General features: G+C 55.8%; 1 protein-coding gene across 1 annotated transcript; it reads right to left on the reverse strand.

Annotated features, from left to right (window-relative positions):
• Window positions 1–2,027: 2,027 nt before the first annotated feature.
• Window positions 2,028–10,299, reverse strand: LSS (lanosterol synthase). Its single transcript, XM_066553713.1, has 21 exons — window positions 10,196–10,299; window positions 9,983–10,121; window positions 9,797–9,905; window positions 9,273–9,394; window positions 8,887–8,983; window positions 7,984–8,119; window positions 7,695–7,803; window positions 7,279–7,397; window positions 6,805–6,902; window positions 6,670–6,697; window positions 6,073–6,129; window positions 5,819–5,890; window positions 5,079–5,129; window positions 4,773–4,922; window positions 4,342–4,438; window positions 4,048–4,153; window positions 3,748–3,813; window positions 3,263–3,343; window positions 2,805–2,975; window positions 2,423–2,501; window positions 2,028–2,336 (listed from the first exon to the last, which is right to left on the reverse strand). Exons 2-21 carry the CDS (start codon window positions 10,059–10,061, stop codon window positions 2,145–2,147), a joined length of 2,019 nt encoding a protein of 672 aa, XP_066409810.1. The 5' UTR covers window positions 10,062–10,121; window positions 10,196–10,299; the 3' UTR covers window positions 2,028–2,144.
• Between the last annotated feature and the right edge of the window lie 250 nt (window positions 10,300–10,549).

Here is a 10,549-nt window from a genome sequence, read left to right on the forward strand (position 1 = left end):
GGCTGCTCTCAATCCCTTCTTCCCCCAAGCTAGATTGATGTTGGGGGTTGCCCTCACCCAGGTGCAGCATCAGCACTTGGCCTTGTTGAACTTCATGAGGCTTCCATGGGCCACTTCCGGAGCTTGTCCAGGTCCCTCTGCATCATTCAGTCCTTCAGGTGTGGCATTGCACCCTCAGCTTGGCGTCATCTGCAAACTGGCTGAGGGTGTTCTCGATCCCTTCATCCATGCCATTCATAAAAATATTACACAGTATTGATCCCTGTACAGACCCTGAGGGTCACTTGCCTTCTCCTAGTGTACCATGACATTGCAAGTCCATGTGGGACAAAGTGGGTAGCATCATGTCAAGAGACAGTGCTTAGGATCACCATGGTCATGGCTAAATCTTTGATCTCTTTTTATTGCATATATAAAAACCAGTCTGCATTTGTATCTCTCTTTTCATGTGCTGCAACTCTTGAGAAACACAAACGGATTTCCTCCAAACCAGAAAAATAATCTCAGAAAGTTTTCTTGGAAGTCTGGGGTTGCCACCCAGGATGTCAGGTCCCAAAACCATAGATCAAATGACTCCAGATGCCTGGGATGAATCTTGAATAGATTCCAGAGCTGAGAGTTTCTCCAAAGGAGAAAAATCACCTCAGGTAACATCCTGGGAATAGTCTAGGACTGACACCTGGGATCTCTGAAATCAGAAATCAAAACACTCTAGAAGATCCCTGGGAAGAGTGTCAGAGGACTCCTGGAAGAAGCAGCTTCTGTCAAACAAGAATTGTACTGAATATATCCTGTATCTCCTTGATCTCTTCTGCATGTGCTCAATCCAAAATTGCAGTTTGGAGCAGATTTTAACAATAGGTGAAATCCACACAGCCATGTCCTCTCAAGACACATCACTGCATGACACTTGAAGAATTCAGTTTCAGCAAGAAGGAATTTAAATGCAGAGTAATATCACAGACAGGTGTAAAGATGTCCATAATTTGGAAAAGGCAAACAGGGCTGAGTTGAGACAGCCTGAGCTGATTCTTCTTAAATCAGTAAGTTTTTCTGTCTTGCTTATCTGCATGAGCATAAGCGGGAGGATGAGGGAAGTGATCATTCCCCTTTAGTGAGCTGCTTCCTTGATTACATTTTTCTGTGGCTAAATGCATTAGAGGAGGCACAGGCTCCCAGCATGGTTTGGTGGATATGCTGCTCATACATCTGGGGACAGGCAACCCAAGCCACAGGACATGAGGCTGCTGTGCCAGCTCCCCTCTGCCTGGGACACACACTAGCAGACAGAAAGGAGAACACAGTGAAGTTCCTCTTGCATCACCCTTAGCAATTTATTATCTCATCTGACTTCCAGCTCTGACAATGACCTGTGAATGCCCCACAGCACCATGGTCTGAGTTGGGGGAAGCCTGGAGCCCTGGGGCTCAGGCTGTGCCATGATGCCAACCACCTCACAGCTTTCTGCTTCAGCTGCCCCTTCTCCAAGGGCTGCTGGTGACTTCACCTGGGGAAGCTAGGTGCCACCAGCTGGGGGACAGAACAAGAAGAAAATTAAGCAAAGCAGTAAGAAAATTAAGCAAAGCACTCCTTTTCTCACACATCTGGGGGAGGACAGGTGTCCTTCCCCTCCTGGCACAGGCTCCAGAGTAGAGCGAGTAACTCAAAGGCCATCGCTGGCACCCACAGTACAGAGGTCAGCTCAGCAGGGATTGTGCAGTGTCCCCCAAGCCCCAATGGTGGGCACAGGGGAGACCCCAAATCCCACACTCTTGGTATAGACAGACAGCCTGTGACAATAAAGGCAGCCTTGCAACCCAGGATGAGAGTCTGTCCAAATGTGGAATACAACACAGCTCGGCAGCTTCATCTGATCTTCAAAATGGTCTGAAAAGGCACTTCACTCCCCATCTGGGGATGGAGAACATACCTGGAAAAAACCTTAGAAAGGGAATGTTTAGAAGAGGTTCAACAGCAAGCAGAGGCTCTGCAGCACCGGCACAGCACCCTTCCCTGGCAGAGGCAGTAGTCCACATGCTAAGGTCAGCATGGAGCTGTCCCATGCAACACACACCGCCACGGCCCCATGCAGACTCGGGGATCCAAGACAAGTCCGGGGCCGTGGCATCCCCAGCGTCCCAGGTTCAAGCAGACAGGGCTCCCTGCTCCTCCTGGCCTGCCCCAGCCGAGGGGCTGGCTCTGGCTGGCAGCTGCCCAGCCAGGGGGCTCTTGGGATGCAGCCGGCAGAACCGCCCCAGCGTCCAGATGGGGAAGATGTTGCGGTACGCGGTGTAACTGATGGCACACGACTTGTTGAACACCCCTGCAATGTTCTCCTGGGAGACAAGCAGAGAGCAGAATGCTATGAGTGACAGGGGCCTGCTGCACGTTCAGGAACTTCTCGGAAAGACTCAAGATATACCTGAGGCCAGTCCCCGTTGGGCAGCTGCTTATCCATCAACACTTTAATGCCCCTTTCCAGCACACTGATGTCGGGGTACCTACAAAGCACAAGGGAAATGTAAGCATCTTTATCCAAACCATCTGCAAACCCTCATCCACGTGTTTGGGGAGCTCAACCACCTCCAGGCTGCCCCGAGCTTGCCTCAGGCATACTGAGTGCTTTGAGAAGGGCTCCCCACAACCCCAAGACACTAAATATTATGAATACGGCACCATTTTCCCAGGCTAGAGGCCTGCAGCTATGATCAAAAGCTTTGCTTTGCACTGGGTCACATCAGCCAGGCCCAAGGCCACCCAGCCCAGCTTGATCTCTTTTCCCTGAGCACTGGGGCTACTCTTACCTGACAGCCATGAGCCCCAGCAGGGCCCAGCAGGTGTTGTGGATCTGTGACTCAGCACTCTGCACGTATGTGCGCTGCTCGCAGGACTCAAAATCCTCTCCCCACCCGCCATCTGCCATCTGCTTGGAGATGAGGAACTGGCAGGCCTGGGCCACCTCTTGGCAGACAGTCCTGCAGGGATGGGGGCCAGAATCAACACAGGACTGGGGACAGAGAGTGTTTGGACGCCCACAGTTCTCAGCTAAAAAGAGAAGCAGTGCCCATGGCTGGGACTGCCCTGACTTTGAGGGTGAGGCAGCAAGTGCCTTGGCCATACTGCAGGCACAGGATTTGGGAGGAGCAGTCCCTGAGGCAGGAGAGTCCATGCACAGCCAGGGATCCATCCAGCCCCGCCACTGAGTCCTACCCTGGCCCAGGAGGTAGGGTAGGGGTAGGGCACCCAGACATTCCCTTCTCACCCGTTGTGGTATGTGTGCTGCATGCTGGCAAACGCCTCCAGACCAAACCAGGTGCCGTAGGTGAAACAAACCCCCCAGCTCCTAGGAAGAAGAAGAGAGCAGCACTGTCAGGGGTGCAATGCCCCAGGGAGAGGCAGGCTGCCATGCAGTTGTGTTCACAGAAGAGCAGAGCCAGGCACAGAGCTGTAGCTTGCCTTCCCCTATGGCCCAACCATGCCCAGTCCCACCAGCACCTGCTCCCAGCTAACTCAAGTGTCAGCTGAACTGGGACCACAAGGAGCTGGAGCCACCCCAACCTTCTCTGGGTCTTCATCTGTTCTACCTGGGCTGGAGGGAGAGTAACTGAGAGCAAAGCACAGCAGCTAGAGGAGGATCAGCCCTTCCTTTCCCTTGCACAGATCCTGCCAGCCAGGAACGCTTGCCATGATGATCCCTCTCTCACTGGGGCAGCCAGAAGGAAATGGGGTGCTGGGAACACCACCTACCCTTCCCAGGACCCATCCGCTCGCTGCTTCTTGCGACAGAAATCCAGGCCCTTCTGCAGAGTCTCCCTGGACAGGAAAGAAGTCATCCACTTCAGAAGCAGCTCAAACCCAGTGTTTGCTTCACTGGGGGCTCCATCAGCCCCTCTGAGGCTTGGATGGGTCCCATTATTGGAGGGCACAAGAGACAAGAGTATCAAGAGCATACAGACAGGCAGCTACATTGTTCAGGAGGCCATGGCAGGCAGCTTGGGACAGTGAGCCTGCCTTCTCCCCTGCCCAGCTCTCATCTCAGTGCCTCACCTGATCTCCAGGGCTCGGTGCTCAGGGAACTGGCTCTGGAAGTGTCTCAGTGCCTGCATGACAGCTGATGTGCATTCCACATATGTGTAGTCAATCATGATGTCACCTGCCAGCAGGCAGTGGGTATCAGTGCCACAGCCCCTGTGTGAGCAAGCCTGCAGGCCAGCCACTGCCAGCCTGTCCCAGAGCCAGGGCACACTGATCCCCTGCCAGGCACCCGCTGGGCATGGTGAGCCCAGGCCACTCTGTCCCTTCTCAGTGGGCAGGACAACCAAGCCCCAGAGCTGCCCTTACCAAACACCTCCGAGGGGTTCAGCAGCTCCAGTAAGTGGCCTCCTCGCTTGGTTTCATATGTGGCAAAGCCTCCATCTGGGTTCCTCATGCTCAGCAACTGCCCAGACAAGCAGAGAGGGGGGTGGTACAACCTCAGGGGCAGCACTACTCCAGTCTGGCCCCAAGCCAGCTGTGAGGATAAAGTCAGACCTACAGGTCTATGGGGCAGGCAGAAAACCCAGGTCTCAAACCACTGTGACAAAGCAAGCCCAATCTAGGCCATCACACGACATTAGGTGACACAGGCAGCTCTGAATCACAAGAGTGCTGCCACACCAGGCCTCACACTAACTCAGATCTAACCAGATCTAATACCAGATCTATCAATTCCTTGGGCCTTGGCTTCTCTTACAGTCCTGCATGTCCCTTGGCCTAATTGTTGCAGCTCTTACCACATTCACAGCATCAAAGAGGCGCTCAGCAGGCACAGGCTTGGCTATGAAGGGACACTTCTCCTGCAGCAGCATTACTGCCTTCAGCCCCTCTGCTGTGCAGTCTGCCACGATCCAGCCGCAGTCCCGCGTGCTGAAGGGGAAGCCACCCTGGAAAAGGATCAGGTGGGCTTAGGGAGCAGGATCACTTTCCCTCAGCCACTCTATTCTTGGAAGAGAGCAGGTGCTGCCCCTGATTCCTGTTCCCTCTGCCCAAATGCCTGTGACAGTGATGAGTCCTTGGGAGACCAGTGCCAGCCATCGTACCTTGTTCATATGGCGGTAATACTTCTGGTAGTCAGGTGGGTTCTCAGGGATCTGCAGGAGACAAGCAACAAGTGAGAGCAGCCTGGAGGTGCCTGGCTGCAGGATCATGGGCTGAAACCATTGCAGGTGGTTTTTCCATGTGGAAGTGGACAGTACCTGCCTTCCACTGAGGGAAGTAGACAGAAAAGAGGTCAGCTCTGGAGCAGGGAGAAATCACCTTTTTGCCTGATTTCAGCAAGTGTTTCTAAAGCCCCCTTTGGGAGCTTGCCTGTCAGGGAACCATCTGCTTTCAATGCAGCAGCACCACAAACAAGACTGGTGACTGCATATGCATCTAGCTGTTGGTGACAATGACGCTCACCTTGAGCCCCTGCTGGCCTGGCGAGCAGAAGCTGAGCTCATACAGTCGCTATCGTACAGTCACTATCCAATGATCCTGGGTTTCCCAGAAGGGTACCTCAAAGATGAAGGGCAAATAAGCCTAAGCTCTCAGTTTTCCAGCCCCTCTAAGCTCAGGCAGACAACCCAAGCATCCCTGGGCCTTGCTAAGGTCCTCTCCAAGCTTCAAAGATGGTTCCCTGAAAACAGGGAGTAGAAAACAGGAGGCTGGGCCTGGGACTTTGCTAGTCAGCCCTTCAGAAACTCTCTTCAGAAGGCAACAGATGCATCCAACAGGGTTCTGAGCAACAGCCAGGCCTGCACAGGCAGTGTGTGAGACACCACTGACCAGCTCTGCTCACCTGGGAGAACTGGAGGAATCCATGGGCGTTCTGGAGGCAGGAGGTGAATTCAGGCATCTCCTGGGCTTCTGCCTAGAAATAGAGATGCACAGTGAGCAGTCAGCAAGGGGCTGTAGCCAGCCATGCTTTCCCAGCTCAGTCACACCATGCCAGGCCAGAACAGAGCTCCAAGGGGGTGCACAGCAGGAGCTCTGGTACTTGGGGACTCATGAGCAGAGATCATTTTCCCAAGGCAGCACTGAAGGGTGTATTACCTCCAGGAAGGCTTGGATGGCAAAAGCAGTATCCCAGAGCTGGGATCCATTTGTGCCCTGGAAGAGAGAAAATGGATAATGAGAGGCAGATGCTAGCAGCAGCCTGATCCAGCTGTGGGGACTATGGGACAGCATTAGCCCCAACAGCTCCTTCCAATGTCATCCTGTGCTGGCACAGAGAGGACAGATGCAGCAGGTCAAGGGACAGCAAGGGAGCACAAAATGAGACAGCTGCTTCAGTCTGCTCTGTGCATAGCCAAGGCAGGAGAGGTGGCTAGCATCGAGGAACAGCAGGACACAATGGCTCTGAGAGAAGCAGAGCTCAGCCTGCACTGAGAATCAGGGGCCTGGCTTTCTCCTGCCCTTCTCCCAGGACTCATGAGGATGGACAGAATGCCACATGGAGGCAAACTAGCAGGACAGACAATAGCCCCTCCTGGCACAGCTGGGGGAAATGGCAGTGAGAAGGCCACCAGGCACTAGAGGTGAGATGCCAGGAGCTCAGGCCTGGGATGAACACTCTATGCCATTACTCCACAGGTTGCCCCAGCACACCATGGTCCCTGCAGTCACAGCTGAACTCCTACAGCACTTCACCTGCATCTTCATGCCGTCGAGGCCCAGCCTGTGGGAGGAGAGAGCACAGTGCTGCAGCACAGGCACAGTGGGAGCACCAGGAGGCATGTCAGGAGTCATGGTGTGCTGTGCCAGATGGACACACTCAGCCCTTACCAGAGATAGTCAGGGATCCTGGAAACATGCTCCTGAAAAGCTGGAGAGTCCTTCCCTTCCACGAACCAGCGAACCAGCATGTTGATTGTCTTGGAGATCTGCCAAGAGGAGCACTGTCACTGCTCTGGAAAAAGCTTCTTCCAGCCCCAGAAACATACATCCCAACCCACTCAACACAAAGCCATCAAGAGGTTGTCTGAGCCTTGATCCCAATGTGACATCACCCAGCACAGCTGAGTTAGCAGGGCAGGTGCCATGAGATCATCTCCTTGGACCTCAAGGAGAGATACTCCTCACCAGGGCTACAGCTGTCCCCATGCCCTCTGCATCTCCTGTGCCCTGCTAGCCTTAAGCTCTTGAGCATCAGGAGCAGGAGGAGTTGAGCAAGATTTGGTGATTATTACATGCCACACCTGCACAAGCTGGTCCTTGAAGAACAAAGAGACACTAAAGGACTAAGAGCAAGTGTCCTACCGGCCCGATGCTGATGCACTTGGTGAATCTGTCATCAGCCTTGATGTGGTCATACAGCTCTGTGACGGCTCGCTGCCGCAGGTGGGTGCTGTGGTGAGCTTCATACATGTTCATGATGGCTGCAGGAGAAGAAAGGGACATGCAGTGAAAAAACCCACCCTGTGCAGCCAGATTCACTTGCTGTGGCAGGCTGCACGCCAACTCACACAACAACCATCGACCAACAAGCATCAGGACGGAGCAAAGCTCTGCCCCAGAGTGGCCTGAGGACATGAGCACAAGGCCCTGCTGCTCTCAGGGATGGAGAATCCCATGGATCACATAGTTCCAGTCTCCATCCCAGCTGCAGGGCATACACCAGTAGCTGGTAGTAGACCCTAAGCCTCAGTATTCCTGGCAGCAGCCCCTGCACTCACCGTAGGCAGCACCCAGCAGCCAGCTGTGCGGGGTGTACACGTCACAGGCAGCCACGTTGTTCCTCTGTGCTGGCCAGTCTATGCTGCCGTAGTCCTGCACGTACAGCTCCTGCAGCAGAGAGCAAAGGGCAGCCTGGCCAGCCAGGAGCAGCACCTGGGGCAGGCACTGCTGGGAGCTGGCTCAGACACCCTGCAGCTTAGGAGAGGCTGGCTCACAAGAGCATGGCCAGCACAGCAGGTGGCCACAGAGCCATGTATCCTTGTCCAGTGGGATCAGCTCCCTCCTTACCTGCCTCAGGCTCTGTATGAGCTCGTCCTCTTCTGCTGACAGACGCTTAGCATAGCAGTAGCTCATGGGAAGGTAAACCTGGCGGCAGTGACACCAGAGCCGCGATGGATGCGCTGGAAACCATGTGGGAAGCAGCCTGGTTGCAATAGAGACAGTGCTGCTGTGAGGAACAAGGAAGGCCAAGGGCCACCGGAGAGATGTTGTGCGGGATGCCCAGAGCAGGGCAGGCCTTTCCTTGTCCCCTGCAGTAAGGGATATACACACAGCCTGGACCTACTCAGATTCCCCCTCCAACAGGAGCATTCCCCTCCTGACACCACTCCAGGCCCAGCTGACACAGGGCAGGGAGGACCTCAAGCTCAAAGAGGAAGGTGAGAAGCTAGTTCAATCACATGGGATGTTGAAGGCAGAGGCCTGCACTGACAGTTAATGGCATTTGCTGACAAAGCACCAGCAGCCCTCAGTACTGTGCAGCCCCCAAATTCCTCTGGGGATAGTGTCAGACACTTTGTGTCTCTGACACCCAGCAGCCCTCTGAGTATTCAGAGAGGGTACAAGCAAGGGTTGAGGGCTGGCAGCCTCACATGTGGCTGTCCCTTCCTGCTAGGGCCCAGTTCTGGCTGCTGGAAGATACTGGTGGCAGGCAGGGAGCACATGAATGTGTTAGGGATCCCGTGAGAAATGCTAACAGGGCTGTGCTCTGGCATCTCCCTTGGATGCAGTGTTCAGTGCTATCCACCTGGCCTGCTGCTGGCTCTCAGCTGACAAGCAGCCTGAGCACCTCCAGTTCCTGGCTGTAGCTGGAGTTATACCAGCAATCACCATCACCTGGTACAGTTCTGGGTGGAGGCTGGTGGCAGGACTGACACCAGCTCCTCTCTCCACAGTGAGGGGGGCACATACCACATCTCTGGGAGAAGCGTGTTCATTCCCTCCCAGCTGTAAACGTTCAAGACAGCCAGCCAAAACTTGCCCCAGGAAGGGATTCCCACAGCACCTCCTGCACAGAACAGTAGCAGCTTTCAGGGTTAACACAGCCATGCCAGCTCCCAGCTTTCTTCTCTATGTTTGGGAGCACATTACTCAGGCTGGGATACATGTCCCAAAGCAAGGCAAGCAGGCAATGGCACAAAAATGCAACACAGCTTCCCATCATTAATTGAAAATACAGTTGCCACGAAAGGCAAGTAAGAACAACAGTTCTTCCACTGCCTGGCAGCCCTCAGTGCTCCCTACAGCCCTCAGGTGTGGCCAGACTCTCTCACCAGTGTACCAGCCCCATGGCTAACCTTTGCTGTGCAGGTTGACACGGGCCCGCACAACGTCAGGGTCATCTGGTCCGATCCCCAGGATCCTCAAGGCTACGTAGTTGAGGGCTGTGCCAAACACAGTTGATTTATCTTCCACATGTCTGTCAGAAGCATATACAGAAACACCACATCCATTAGTCAGCTATTGCCATTAGCCAGACACAAGCCACTGCACAGGGCTGTCTTTGTCAGGGTGAAGTGGGATGCCAGGGGTGAGTTTGGAAAAGAGGGACTGACTAATAGAGGAGTAAACATTGCTCTGCACTACCCTGTCACACATGTTGCTTTGGGGTATAGTGCCCCAGAGGAGATGTGGCCAGACTTGATGCTATGGCCACCTCTGTGACAAACAGCGTACGTGGAGTGCTGCACGAGCAACTCCAACCACCCACAGCTATCACACATGATGAGTCCCCCTCCCTGAGCCTGGGCAGATCTGACAGCAGCTCTAAATCCTGCACCTTGGAGCTGCCATCACCCAGAGAAGCATCCTTGGTACTCACAAGCCCCAGCCTCCGTCCGGGAGCTGCACAGAGCGCAGGTAGCGCACCATCTCCTTCCGGAACCCCTCGGGCAGCTGGATTTTGGCCGTGTGGCAGGTGATGAGGAGACCTGGATGACCAGACAGGCCGGCACTGCAGAGAGCCGAATCCCAGGGCACTCACCCCTGGGCAGGTGCCCAGGTTTACCTGGCAGCAGGAACAGCGGCCCCCCGTAATCGCCCGCCCAGTGCCCATCCTCGGCCTGCAGCGCCGCGTAGAACCGCATCCCGTTGCGGGCCGCGTCCCGGGCCGAGCCGGCCGCCGGCAGCGTCCGCAGCGTCGCGCCCTGTGGGGAGACAGGGCCACCTCAGCGGCGCGCCCCGGGCACGGCCCCGCCGCCCCGGCCCGGGCCCCCCGCACCGTGTCCAGCCCGAGGCTGTGCTGCTCCAGCGCCGTCTGCGCTCGCCGCTCCGCGACATCGCCTTCGCCATCGCCCAGGTAGCGCCAGAGCTGCCGCCCACCCTCGCAGCGCAGCCGCCAGGCCGGCAGCTCCGTGGCCGCCGCCGAGCGCCGAGGGCCGCCGCGCCGCCGAAGCGCCCTGCCGGACACGGGCACCGTAAGCCGCGGAGGCACCCCGCTCCCGACCCCACCGCCGGGACCCCGCTCCCGACCCCACCGCCGGGATCCACCCAGTGCCCCCCGCCAGCGCCGCTCCCGCTCTCCATCCCAGCGCCGGGACTCACACGCCGTCCGCCGCCATCGCCGCTACCGATC

The sequence above is a fragment of the Molothrus aeneus genome, chromosome 7 (assembly GCF_037042795.1).
Source record: "Molothrus aeneus isolate 106 chromosome 7, BPBGC_Maene_1.0, whole genome shotgun sequence".
Lineage (NCBI taxonomy): Eukaryota > Metazoa > Chordata > Aves > Passeriformes > Icteridae > Molothrus > Molothrus aeneus.

Excerpts from the sequence above, each read along its gene's own strand:
- LSS (XM_066553713.1), bottom strand. The coding sequence starts at position 10,061 with ATGCGGTTCTACGCGGCGCTGCAGGCCGAGGATGGGCACTGGGCGGGC. Across the intron at positions 7,398-7,694 it reads GCTGCTGGGTGCTGCCTACG|CCATCATGAACATGTATGAA; the intron begins GTGAGTGCAGGG and ends CTTCTCCTGCAG. Across the intron at positions 2,337-2,422 it reads CCAACGGGGACTGGCCTCAG|GAGAACATTGCAGGGGTGTT; the intron begins GTATATCTTGAG and ends CTTGTCTCCCAG.